Here is a 14,510-nt window from a genome sequence, read left to right as displayed (position 1 = left end):
AGAGTACTGACCCTGTTTATGTGGAAGGAAATCAGGACTATTGAATCCAATCATTCTGCCCTTCATGGAACGCTTAAATAATATTAACTGCTTTTATCTTGAGCAAACTAAAACTGTTTGGCCCTCAACTCATTCATAACCAAAATGCAGAATTATGAAACCTGGGTATGAAATTTGATCACTGACAGACTTGATCTGGCATAGCTATTCTCAGAGTTGCTTTCATGTTTATCATCGGAAATTGGGGTAACCTCTCCTACTTAACTGCCTGTAAATTTTCTTGAAATAATTACTAATGAACGGTTGCTCTAACAATAAAACCTATGCATCAGTACACTATACTGCAAACTCACGTTTTATTTCCACTTACAGGTGTCCAAACTGGACAAACGTGGCAGTGGAACAGACAGTGATTATGACAATACCCAGACCAACGAGCTGCCACTGGGGTGAGTAGAAGCTGATTGGAGATTGTAATGTTTTGTTGATTGCGTTTAATGGAACTCAGCATGGGCAGAATTCCTGCAGAATGTACATTCCTGAATTATTTTCTTAATTGGATTTTGGAGATTGTTTCCCTGTTGTTCCTTCCATAGAATAGACCTCATGCTATATCCTTGAATTGTTAATGGAGATGTGCTAGTTGTTTCTGTTTTAACAATTATCTGTTTTTGCCTTTATGTTCTTAATAACAGTGTAGTTTTTAAAATATCGAGGGAAATATGTGTTTAATTCTGCAAAACAGAACATCACTGAAGCAATAGAGTGGAAACCAGTTTTGCAGTTCTGCCTTGTATTATTGTGAAAATAGCAATAGCATTTTTGGTTTCTCTCAAATTATCAAAACCGTTATGTACCTAAAAGTTCTGAAATTATTTTTTTTATTTTTGTGAAACAATCTCTCCAATTTTCCTCTCTTTACTGAAGATAATGATTTGTGCAATTATATTGTTCCATTATTGCCAGAGGAGGGAACCCGTGACAGCACTGTGGGCATACCCGCACCACGTGATGCAGCGTTTTAAGAAGGCAACTCATCACCACCACCTTGAGGGTGAATAGTGATGGGCAATAAAAGTTAACCTTGCCTGTGACACCCATGTTCTATGAACAAATAAAAATAAAATGTACCTCTTCAAAAGAGCCTTTTTTCATATGTGAGCATTGCCAGGTTGACTGTGGAAAGCATCATAGTCTAGATATCCAGGCGCACAGTCAAGCAAAAGTCATTTGACAGCAACCAGGAACTGGCTGTATTTTTTTTCATCTAGGCTTTTCTCTCCGTTACTTTCCTCAAAGAACAGAGACACCAAGGATAGTTGTAGCGTTCCCATGGCTGTTAGCTACAGCAACCAAAACATGTTTGAACCTGATTTTTATAGTTCATTGAAACGTCACTTGATGCATTTATTTCCTACTGGGGAGTCCTGATTTTTATAATATTGTTACCAAAATCCTCTGCAGACTGTTGAAATGATCCAATCTGCATATCCAACACAGGTACAACGCAGTGATGTTTTATTTACAGAGTTGGACTCGGGCAACTCGGACTGTACCCAATTGGGCCTTGATACAGTCTGAGACCTTTTGACGGTCTTCATATTATTGAAATGTTTGTTTTTGAACAGGTAGCCATAATTGCCACCAAGCTAGTCATGCAAACCCGAAGTGTCATAAATTGCATTACGCAGTGACGATGCTGCTTTTGTGTTGAACTACAAGACTTCTTGGTAGAAATAATTATAAGAATGAAAAGTAATTGATTATTTTCTGGAAATTCTAGCATCGACCAGTTCCTGACTGATGAAGGCAAGTATAAATTTGCCAGTGCAAGATGAATTCCTTCACACCTTTGCAGCCTCCTGAAATTTAATCTGAGGTATCCAGAAGTCTCTGGTCATTGACACTTGCTCATGTATGTACTCGCTCACCCAACAGCTTGCAGCCACCACCTATTAAATGCTATAGCCTAGGCCTTTTGGGGTTCAGGTGATTCATTACCATTTATGGTATGATCTGAACCGTCAATCTGGTTACAGCCTTTGTAACACACTCTCAGGCATCTGATTTCTATATGCACGTGATACTGTGCTGAAAACTCTCACTGTGGGCATCATTTCGGTTGCTATTCTGCTATATTGTGTTTGTGTTCACTCTTGTTTTCCCTTTAATAGTATCGCTGATGGGAGGATGGGAAGGGATGATGACTTCCACCTGGAGTACGACGAGCATGAGGGTGAGCTGGATCCAAGCCTTCCCAGTACAGAGGATGTAATCCTTAAAACGGAACAGGTCACTAAAAACATCCAGGAGCTTCTGCGAGCTGCACAGGAGTGTAAGCATGAAAGGTTAGTATGGAAATCGCTAAAGGTAGCGTCACGTTAGTATGGAAATCGCTAAAGGTAGTGTCACATGCTATAGGTTGAGTAACCCCAGTGAGTTTCAAATTATTAAAGATTATACCCAAAAAGGCTCTTATTGGCTATACTGGCTACCAGACATTTTATAAGAGTTTCTAGGGCATCTATTTATTAATTCTTTACATGGCATGTGAAAACACATTTAGCAGTGTTTCAGTGGCTTTAAACCTCACTCTTCCTGTTAATTGTAATTATACAATAGTAAACAACCATCAAACTGCAACTAATGATGCCTCACCGATTCTAAGTCAAGACTCTGAAATCTGGATTCTGCAACAAATGCAGCACTGACCATATTGGTCGAACTCAAATATCTATTTGAGTTTCTGTCTCTCTCAAACCCTTGCAAACTCCCTGCTGCCTTGTTTTTTATCCCGTTCTCTCCCAGTATCTCTGTCACTGCCTCAATGACACTATTTTTATCTGTTTGTGCTCATATCCAACACAAGGCAACTTCCTCATTCCCTCTAATGGTTTCTCAGCTTGCAGTGTAAACTCTCAATGTTCATTGTCAATCCCATCCTCATTCGAAGTCTACATCCTAAGTTAATAGTAAAAGTATCAGGAATAGTGGATTTAGCTTCCATATGTCCTGGAAATATCCAGCTCCACAGCTCTGTACCTCCTTCACTAATTCAAAGACAATCGCTAAACTCTTTGACCATCTGTCCATTGTCAAGAGTGGATGAGTCAAACTTTATTCTAGTTCGGTATTGCCGTACCTCAAGCAATCCTTTTTGGCTGCCATCAACACCTTTATGTCTTTGACCTTGATCTCTATAACCTCCTTGGCTACACTTAAGGTTGGATCAGGGGACTTCAATATGTTATTCAATCCCGGGCTTCCTTGCCCTTCCAGACCTGCTGTCTTAATGGTTTTCTTCCACTTCAACATTGCCCATCTCTACATCCATCATCACCTTGATGTTTGACTTTTCTCATCTCTTTCTAGCTGGCCTTCCAGCCCTATCTTCAATAAGGTTCATCTCCATTAAAACACTGCAAAATTCCCATCACTCCCCAATCCTCTTCAAAGCCAACCGGTTTTTCTTACTCCAGCAAGTTCAAATTCTTAGCATCCCACCACAGCCTAAACTTGCCCCATTCTACCTTGGTTGCTCTCCATCTTCCTTGCTTACCTAGCACAGATTGTCTTCTTGACACCCACTCCCTTCAGTTGTTGGTTAATATTTATTCAATCACTGGGCTACTGCAGCTGAAACTGCCTTTGTAGTTCCCTCTGCCTTGCTGCTTTTGTGTCTGTTTTTAAAAACTATCTCAAAATTCTTGTCTTAAATATTGCTTTTGTTTTCCTCAGCCCCTCCAAATTTTCCTTTTTGTTCTGTCCTCTATATAATGTTTTGTTTTCCTGATTCTAATCACTTTGAATCCACTGTCCTGTTGCAATGGTAGAAATGTAAAAGTATTTAAGATATATGGTATGTTACGATTCTAATTGTACGTCAATGAATGAATCCTAATCTGTCTATTTCATTTACAGTTTTGTGCCGTGTTCTGAAAAGATACACTCTGCAGTCACCGAAATGGCTTCTCTCTTTCCAAAGGTAAGGTTTCATTAGAATATACCTGATTTAGAAAGAGTTAACCAATTCGTAGGTGTGATTCTGGTCCTCTTGGTAAGTTGGTACAGGATGGATCAGATTTTGGCTTTAATTAGGGATATTAACTATTATTTACTCAGCGGTGAAGAGATGGGGCAGCAGAAAGTGGGGGGTGGGTTTCTAGAAATCCAAAAGAATGGATGTCCTGGACAATGCTGGAATTAACTGCAGGATGACTTAATTTTTTCAACCAGTTCCTCACCCAACAGCCAGTCAAATTGACAGACTCATTGTTCAGTAAGAAGGGCAGCCAGGGGTGGATGCAGAATAAATAGGAGATTGCCGGAGGGGTGAGGGAGTGGTACGAAGGTCACGATTAAAGTGCCAATGTGGCAGGGAGGAAACAGGCGCACATTTCTGAACAGAAGTGTTGCCCATCAAATTAGGTAAAGATAAACAAGAGTTGTTTTTTCACTCGCGCATACATTAGTGTCTCTCTCATATAATGTATGCAAATAAAGAGGCTAAATGCCTCTCCAAGATTGGTTTGCCCTGAGGCAGCCAGCACTGTCACTCGCTGCACTCGAGGACTCTAAGCCTCTGGATTGCCTGCCAGTGGTGAAGGTAGGTAACTTATCTGAATGTGGAGCTGAGTGCAGCAGACGTGTTGCAAAAACTAGTCAATGTCATTTAACAATGTTAAATGCAACGACTTTTTATCAGTCTGTAATTTTCGAATTTAACTCATTAATCAAAATTGCTACATGACGGTGCTGGCGAATTCAGTAGCTGAATTCAGCCTGCATAAGTGTAAAAGCAAAGTAATTTGTTCTGGCTCAGTGAAGAACGTTTAGGTTTGTAAACCTGTAGCAGTGAAGCAACTGTTAGTGTTGCACTTTTTTTAAAAAAGAGGTTTCTAACTTGCGTATGTTTTTTTTAAATGATCAGAAGCCTGCCCTGGACACAGTTCGGTGCTCATTGAGATTGCTAAACGCGAGTGCCTTCCGACTGCAGTGCGAGTGCAGGAAAACGATTCCACCGGAGCCAGGTGCACCTGTTGACATTCAGTTGCTCACACAGCAAGTCATCCAATGTGCCTATGACATTGCCAAGGCAGCGAAGCAACTGGTTACCATAACAACTCGTGAGAAAAAACAATGATAAAGCACTTCATTCACATTCCTCTTTTGGAGTACGCTTGGGAGATTAAAAACATGCATCTTTCTTCGAAAACAAACTGAAATCCCTGTACATATTCTGATTCAAGTACTGTGGATTTTTTTTTTCTGCAATAGATTGTGTTAGCTTTCACAATAGATGAAAGCTCCTGGGAAGTTTAAACTTCCAATTTTGTGGTAGGACTCACCAGTCATAGTTAATCGGAATTGCTACCACTATATAATGACACGGCCAAAACACACAGTCACAATGCGGTGATAGCCAACAATCTTCGACTTTTAACGTTTTGGCAAGATGTGAATATTTACTTTCTCGACCATCGGTTTATGTTACACTGGAATTCTTGACTCTTCTACGAATAAGTTGTTTTACGAACGTACCATTATTGGTGAACACTATGATGTAAAAGTTCAGTGCAACAAAAGCTTCATGTATCCAGTAACTGTTAAATGAAAATGGACTGCAAGTAAAGCCACACCTTGAAAGTTGCTGAGAGTTCTTGTACGAGACCACCTAAAGTTTAATATGAATTATCAATGAGTTACTCACCAATCCATTTTGCCATCACCTGAGGCTGAAGGACAATAGATGTTCTAAAAACCATTAGAAAAAATACAAGTAGTGGGGTGCCTTTTTTGTATAGAATACTGTGAACCTGTGACTGTAACTGGCAACCATCAGTACCATTGCATCTATGTGCATTGTGTGCCTTATAACAGTTGAATCGTGTTAAACAGTTGTATCCCATAATAATATAGTCTTCACGCTTTGCTTTAGTAGTGGCACTATTTTTCACATTGAGCAGCCCAAGGATCACGAATCTGCGTCAAAGTGTGAGTTCATTGATGGTTTATTAAAGTACAGTAATTACTGTGCAATGGCTCAAAATGCTGTTTTACCCTGTATTGGATGTTCCATGGTTTAAAAGTTTGAACACTGTCCTCCAACACCCAACGGATATCAATATTATCTTGGGCCACACTACAGTAACTGATGGGTGCAGTAAATTCCCCTTCACATGACTTCGTATTACTTTGGGCGGAGAATGTGGGGGCATTTTCAGTTTGCCACATTCTTATTGTTTCAGCCTGCTGAAGTTGATTGTCGTGGATAGAGAAGATTGGCCTTTACTATACACGACTTGATTTACGTGATACTTGTTCTCACTCTTGGAATAAGAATAATGATCCACTGTTTCGTTTTATCTACGAAAATTAATTCGCCATATATTTGCTTCCAGAAACATTGTACACGGAAAAAGCAGCGTCCCCAGCATTTGCCTTGCGCTGGAAGTTTTGGGGCAATGCGGGCTGGTGAACTGATACAACCTAATGATTTCAGCACCCTGATGTTAACTATTCGCTTGCCATGTATTCATGAGCCACAGACATGATAGGTAGTGGAAAAATTATCAGTAAGAACATTCTAAGTACAATGTAGTTAAAGTTGCGATGTTTATTTTGTGAGCTGAACAAATATCCTATTTGAAGAGAAAGTGTTGATGATGATGGCTCTCTGCAGTTATAGGCAGACGGAAATCAGATTTGGATGCAGCTTTTTTCAAATGCTGGAAAACTTATTTGATGAGAAGGGAATGATAAATAGGGAGGACTTTGCTGTCCACAGATTGGAAGAAACTTGGATGAATGAGATTCTTCTGTAGTATGAGGTATGCACACTTGCACAGCTTTTTTTTATTTTTTTCCAGCCTTAATTGAAGTCCCGGGTATACAGTATTGGGGTGCTGTTTTGTATATATAAAAAAAGTAAATGTGCATAGTTTAATAATGTTAAACAAAAGGACTTTTTATCACTCTAATCTTACTAGTTAATGATGTAACTGGAGTAACCAAAACCACTACATTGGCACTGGGCAGATTCAGTTGCTGAATTCCGCTTGTGCCGAGTGTAAAAGGCAAAGTAATTTGTCGAATGAACCTTTGTGAATCTTTTTACTTGTTCTTCATTTGATAAAGTACTCATCAAAGTACTAAAAGACGTACTGACCTTGTAAAATGTGTTTATTGTTTTTGCATTAATTCAGTGAAACATTAAAGAACACTACAATAACATTGGTTCAATGAGAAAAATATAAAATTCTGAAGAAGCTGTTGCAGGGGCAATGTGGGCAGGCGTACTGTGAAGTCAGAAGGAATTACACTTTATTTCTCGATACTCAATGACTTGTTAATTTCACACGATACATTCATATTTAGATTGGCTCGGGGCATTTATAAAGGATGGCTCAAAATATTTAAGGAAGGTAAATGGCAAGGTTTAACTTGGTGCAACAACCTTTTGTCGCTTTGATGTGAAAGCTGCTGTTGGGAAATGTGCAGATAGCCAGAGAAAAGATGAAATGTGATCACTTGTGATTGCTTCTCATTGCCCAGTTCCGACTCTTGGGTGGCACAGTGGTTGGCACTACTGCCTCACAGCGCCAGGGACCCGGGTTCATTTCCGGCCTTGGGTGATTGTGTGGAGTTTGCACGTTCTCCCCATGTCTGCGTAGGTTTCCTCCAGTTTCCTCCCACACTCCGAAGCTGTGCAGGTTAGGTTGATCGGCCATGCTAAATTGACCCTTAATGTCAGGGGGATTAGCCGGGTAAATACGTGGGGTTATGGGGATTGGGCCTGGGTGAGATTGTTGTCAGTGCAGGCCCGATGGGCTGAATGGCCTCCCTCTGCACTGTCAGGATTCTATGACTTTAGTTTGCAATGCTAAAACTCAGTGGACAGCTGGCACATTGTGTACAGCATTGCCTTGTTTGGTTCTTTCAGTATCAAGTCTTGTTTACAACAGAAGTCATGAAATGGTGAAATTTTGAATGAACATTTCATTTAAACTTTCGATTTTCTCCTAGACTATTTCTGTTTGGAATGCCTTAACTCTGCAGTTTTTTTTTAATATACTTGGGTACAAAATAACTATCAAGTTATCAAATGGGCAGTTAACAGCAGTGGAAGAAACTAATTTCCTATGTAATTTGTCATCTCACATTTTAGTGCATCCACTGTTGAAAAAATTACACCTTCCTCGGTCACGAATGCATTTCAGAAGAGGTCCAAAAATCTTCACTGTCATAACCTCAAAAGATGGGATTAAATTAGATGCATTCTGAATAGCATGGATTTATATGTCCCTTGTTCTGTGTTGAACAGGGACACCAAGCAAGCAGTAAGTTTGTCAGTATTGCATGCATATTTCCGGAGCAAAAGTTTGACAACCAGACAAAGATGATGCAGTACAAATAAGTCAGACTGGGACTGAAGGAGATGCGTTTGTAGTCTCTTTTTTAAAAAAAACTCTTAACTAACAAAGTCAAAGTGGCTCGGAAGATGGGTTAAATATATTTTCTGTTCAATTATGTCATGCACATGTTTCTTTGCCCCCTGCCTGCAGGGATAAACAAAATTGTTCCCTCGTTCACATATTTAACTGTACAACATTTAGGTAACATTTAAATTCATGTAACATTATCCTTATCTCGCTGAGGAAGGTTGTGATTTTAGACACTCGCTGACGTTTTGGAAGGATTTGAGGCAGATCTAAATATTGATAAGTCACCCGGGACGTGCAACTGTTAACTAAGTAAATCTATAGAGAGTAAAACAAGGGGGCTAAAAGCAGTAACATGATTTGTGGGTGCAGGTAGTAGCTGATAACTTATACATACCATACAAGGTTTCCGCTCCACATCAGCGGAGCTCCTTCACTGTATAATTGCCTTGGACTTCCCTTCTACCGTTCCTCAACTGACATTTTCTTTGGGTGGGGTGGAAGAGAGAGAGAGTAGATTAAATTTTATATCTGTACTCTGGAAATGAAGAATGTATCAAATAAGTTATACACACTAAAATATTTTTTTTAAAAAAATGAAATATCTGAATCCTGGAAGAATTAACACATTTTCTCAATGCAGTGATAGCTGATTTGCTGTAAAAGATATTCAAATGAGGCCAGTGATTGTTAAATCAGAATACATCTGAAGTTATTAATGTCAACCATCCATCCATGTATTACAAGTATAATCAGTATTCACCTTGGCAATGGTATAAAAAAACACTTGTATACCAACATATCAAATTTCCATATAATCTCTGGAGGTTACACTCGAGTGTAGGAAGAAGATAAAGCACTGGTTAGGCCCCATTTGGAGTACTGTGAGCAATTTTGGGCCCCACACCTCAGGAAGGACATACTGGCACTGGAGCGGGTCCAGCGGAGATTCACACGGATGATCCCAGGAATGGTAGGCCTGACATACGATGAACATCTGAGGATCGTGGGATTATATTCATTGGAGTTTAGGAGGTTGAGGGGAGATCTGATAGAAACTTACAAGATAATGAACGGCTTAGATAGGATGGACGTAGGGAAGTTGTTTCCATTAACAGGGGAGACTAGGACGCGGGGGCACAGCCTTAGAATAAAAGGGAGTCACTTTAGAACAGAGATGAGGAGAAATTTCTTCAGCCAGAGAGTGGTGGGTCTGTGGAATTCATTGCCACAGAGGGCTGTGGAGGCCGAGACGTTGAGCGTCTTCAAGACAGAAATTGATAAATTCTTGATTTCTCGAGGAATTAAGGGCTATGGGGAGAGAGCGGGTAAATGGAGTTGAAATCAACCATGATTGAATGGTGGAGTGGACTCGATGGGCCGAATGGCCTTACTTCCGCTCCTATGTCTTATGGTCTTATGGTCTTAAGATAAGAGGAGATTAGTTCCTACTTGTAACGTTGCAGCACATGTTTCTGAGGCACTGGAACACCACCAATAAAAATATTAATTTTACATTTACCAAAACAAGTTGTATATATTATAAAAGAAATCAGTACCTTGGAGTGAGTTCAGTTACGATCTAATCCTCTGGGTTCAGATGTTGTTTATAAACTGTATTGCTCTCACAGTTTTAGACTGCCTTCTGAAGAGATCCCTCTGGGGTCCAGCTTTGTAACTCGTTCTTGTTTTCTATATTCCATGACTAAGACCCAATGTGTGGTACAAAATGTTTTTTTAAAATCCAAATGTCTGATCTCTCAAACAATTGGTATTAAGCATGCACTTTTGAACAATTGAGTGCTAAAAGTTATATTTAACAAGGACAGTCACTGACCTACTTAATGTTTATGTTGTGCAATGAATGCTAACTGTAACTAATTCCATTTAGAAATGCACTCTATTGTAGCTGGTAGTGGAAATGTGGTGGTGGGCTTCCTTGTAAACTCATCTATTGTACATTTGTATTGAAATAAATACATTCAGTTGTGCACAATGCTTGTTGTATACTGACCTCTTAATTTGATAGGGTAGGTTAAACAATGTTCAAACAAGTGGATTTAATTACAATGTGGAAAAATACTAAACAATGTTTATTAATTATTACATACATCTTGGATTCATCAAATTGTGTTCAGAAAAAAATATTGAAGGTTGGTGTAAAGAACATAACATTTCAGGTGGTGAAATGCCTTGAATAAAAGTTTCTGGATTGTAAAGAGTCACTTGAGGATTTGATTGTCCGCTCGTACTGCTCTAGTACTTTCATTGGGTATATAAATATAGTAACACTCCACTTTAGCAGACAGCTAGTTGGTTAGATGGTTGTGTTAGATGTTGAGCTGATATTCTAATGTTCAAGGGAAATAAAATTAAGATATATAAAGTTTGATCCTATGATTTGATACAGTGCATTGATCAGAACATTTGGAATTTATTTCCAAGATGTATGTCAATTTTCAAGCCCACTTTTAAATAAATATAACGCAGCCATTTCAGTCCTGCATGCATGAATTTTAGAGTATGGTCTGGTTCATGTCAAAAAGTAAGGAAGACTTTTCATTGTGCTGTGCATCACAAACTTAAAAGCAGTAAAATGGTGCAAGCTTCCATTAAATTGGATACATGATTATTTTGAAAATGTAATTGCAGTGGAAAAATCTGACACTAAGACAAGGAAAAGACATTTTCGCCCACTGAAATTCACTCTTCCGCAGGTACAAAGATTCTCAGTTTCTCTCATTCCAGTGGGATGGATTGTATCTGCTTTGCTAACTCGAGTTGTGAATACATGTTGTTATTGCGTTTCCTTGTAATACAATTAGCCAGATTTTGCTGTAACAGGTCAATGAACTACAGAACTCCAGCAATGAGACACTGCACTTATAATAGTTTACACAGCCAGAGAGATCAGCTGGGTCATCAGATCTTTACACTTGAAACGATAAGACATAATTGTGGTTAGTTTGCTTTCTATTCATTATGCAAATAGAGCAACTGCATAATATTCTGTGTGTTTCAGTGGTGACACAGACGGCATAGTACCATTTTTGCAAAGCTAACAAGTGGCGCATCAACTTTGGCCATTGATATTTATGCTGTGTAAATGCTCCTCACTTCAATTTGCATTATTTAACCAAATAGCGATGTGTGATATTAACATTATTTTGACAGTAATATCTGCTTCCGTCACTTGGGTCAAACCCCATACAATATCAATGTAGTCATCCTAGAAGAAAGGAAAGTTTTGCATTTATAAAATACCTTCCTAACTTCTCAAAACATTGCATAGTCAATCAAGCACTTTTGAAGTGTAGTCATTACAGACAAAAGCAACAACCAATATGTGTACAAGGTCTCACAAGCAGCAATGAGAAAATAAACCTAACTTGTTTGTGATGTTTGAGGGATAAAGATTAGCCACGACATCAGGACAACCCCCTACTCATCATGCAATAAACACAGAATCACTACAGTGCAGAAGGAGGCCAATCAACCCATCGAGCCTGCACCAACAACAATCCCACTCCGGCCCTATCCCCCACAACCCCATGTATTTATCTTGACGCTAAGGGGCAATTTGACATTGCAAATCAACCTAACCTGCACATCTTTGGACTGTGGAAGGAAGCCGGGATACCCGCAGGAAACCCACAAACGCAGGGAGAATGTGCAAACTCCACACAGTGACTCAAACTGGGAATTGAACCCGGGTCTCCGGCCCAGGGGCAGCAGTGCTAACCACTGTGCCACTAATGCCACTTGGGGCATTTGTTTAACTCACTTGAAGAACATTAATTTCCACAGTGCAGGACTCAGCATTGCACTGAAGTGTCAGTCAAATATGTGCACTTCAGTACCAGAATGGCCATTGAAACTGCACCTTCTGACTTGAGCGAAGGAGCTACCCCTCAGGTAAGGCTGACACCAGTTTGACTGCAGAAGCTGGATTGTAGCAAGTTCCTCCTATAGAAGTTCTACAGAATTATATTTAAGAATGTACTCTAATGCATTTTAGGGTTCTCATGATTTGGCTTTGCTATGTTTTCAATTATTCATTCTTAGGGTGTGGGAGTCGATGTCAATGGGAGCCTTTATTACCTATCCCTAATTGTCCTCGAAGATGGTGGTGAGTTGCCTTGAACCCCTGCAGTCTATGGTCCACTCATGCTATTAAAGAGGGAGTTCTGCGATTCTGACCTGAGTGAAGAAATGGAAAGAAGTCTCACAACACCAGGTTAAAGTCCAACAGGTTTATTTGGTAGCAAATACCATAAGTTTTCGGAGCAAGAAATGGTGACATGATTCCAAGTCAGGATGGTGTGTGACTTGGAGGACAACTTGCAGGTGGTGACATTCCAGGCATATGCTGCACTTATTGATCAAGGTGGTAGAAACAGCAAGCTTGGAAGGGATTGTCACAAGAGCTTTGGCAAGTTGCTGTAGTGCAGCTTGTAGATTAGGCTGCCACTGTACGCTAGTGGCGTGAGTGAGATAGTGAATGAGATGCTGATCAAGTGGGCTGCACTGTCATGGATGATGTCAAGCTTCTTGAGTACTATTGGAGCTGTACTCATTCAGGCAAGTAGAGTATTCCATCATACTCCTTGTAGATGATGGACAGATTTTGGGGAATCTGGTGGTGAGTTCACTGCAGAGTTCCCAACATCTGACTTGCTCTTGGAGCCACAATATTTATGTAGAATCCCTACAGTGCACAAGGAAGCTATCTGGCCCATTGAGTCTGCACCAACTCTCTGACATAACCCCACATATTTACCCCACTAATTTCCCTATCTACACATCTTGAGACACTAAGGGACAATTTAGCATGTCCAATCAAGCTAACCCGCACATCTTTGGACTGTTGGAGGAAACCCACGCAAACATGGGGTCTGGTCTAGTTCAGTTTCTGGTAAATGATAACCAGGATAGAGGGGGTTCAGCAAAGGTAATATAATTGAATGTTAATAGGAGATGGTTAGATTCTCTGTTATTGGCGATGGTCAGTGCCTGGCACTTATAGGATGTGAATGTACTTGCCATTTAACCCAAGCCTGAATGGTGTCCAGGTCTTGCTGCACATGAACATGAACTGCTTCAGTATCTGAGTCGCCGCAAATGGTGCTGAACATTGTGCAATTGTCAGCAAACATCTGCACTTCTGACCTTATTGATGAAGCAGCTGAAGATGGTCGGGCCTAGAATACAACCCTGAAGAATTCCTGCAATGATTCTTAGGCCTGATGATTGACCTCCAACTATCTCAAGCATTTGTGCTAAGTATGTCTCCAACCAGCAGAGAATTTTCCCTTTGATTCCCATTGACAGTTTCACTCGAGCTCCTTGATACCACACAGCCATCAAGGAGCCTGATGTCAAGCTGCTTAGATGTCAAGGGCAGTCACTCTCACCTGTCCTCCTTTGTCCATATTTGGACCAAGGTTGTAATGAGCTCCTCCAGTTAGTTTGGGCTCTGCCAGGGCTACTGAGTATCAGTGAGCAGGTTATTGCTGACAGGATGCTGCTTGATAGCATTGTCAATGACCCCTTCCATCACTACTGATGATTGCGAGTAAAGGTAATCGACCGATTGGATTTGTACATTTTTGGGAACAGGACATACCTGAGCAATTTTTCACATCTCCGGGTCAATGCCAACTTCGATAGGGACAAGACTCATTCTGGCACATGAGTATTGAGAACTATTTCCTGAAAGCTGTTGGGATCCAGAGCCTTTGCGGTATCCAGTGCCTTCAGCCATTTCTTGATCTCACATAGCTGAAAATTGGCATCAATGATGCTGGGGACCTCGGGAGGGGGTTCAGGTAGATCATGTACTCTTAGAATCCCTTCCTGCAGACTGAGGCCATTCAGCCCATTGAGTCTGCACCGACCACAATACCATCTCGGCCCTATAACCCCACATATTTACCCTGCTAATCCCCTGACACTAGGGTCAATTTAGCATGGCCAATCAACCTAACCCATACACTAGGGTCAATTTAGCATAGCCAATCAACCTAACCCATACATCTTTGGACTGTGGGAGGAAACTGGAGCACCCGG

The 14,510-nt window shown here is 40.3% G+C and overlaps 1 protein-coding gene across 7 annotated transcripts in view; it reads left to right on the top strand.

Moving 5' to 3' along the window:
• The window catches only part of git1 (G protein-coupled receptor kinase interacting ArfGAP 1), a 194,429-nt gene extending 187,203 nt beyond the window's left edge, over positions 1–7,226 (top strand). For all 7 annotated transcript variants that reach the window (XM_078224851.1, XM_078224850.1, XM_078224852.1 and 4 more), the window contains 4 exons: positions 373–449; positions 2,175–2,348; positions 3,922–3,985; positions 4,931–7,226. In XM_078224851.1, coding sequence (XP_078080977.1) covers positions 373–449; positions 2,175–2,348; positions 3,922–3,985; positions 4,931–5,143 — 528 coding nt within the window. In that variant the 3' untranslated portion in view covers positions 5,144–7,226. The remainder of the gene's footprint in view (positions 1–372; positions 450–2,174; positions 2,349–3,921; positions 3,986–4,930) is intronic.
• The last annotated feature ends 7,284 nt before the right edge of the window (positions 7,227–14,510 follow it).

The sequence above is a fragment of the Mustelus asterias genome, chromosome 12 (genome assembly GCF_964213995.1).
Source record: "Mustelus asterias chromosome 12, sMusAst1.hap1.1, whole genome shotgun sequence".
Lineage (NCBI taxonomy): Eukaryota > Metazoa > Chordata > Chondrichthyes > Carcharhiniformes > Triakidae > Mustelus > Mustelus asterias.
Note: the sequence above shows the minus strand (reverse complement) of the source record. Positions and strands in the feature narration are given on the sequence as shown.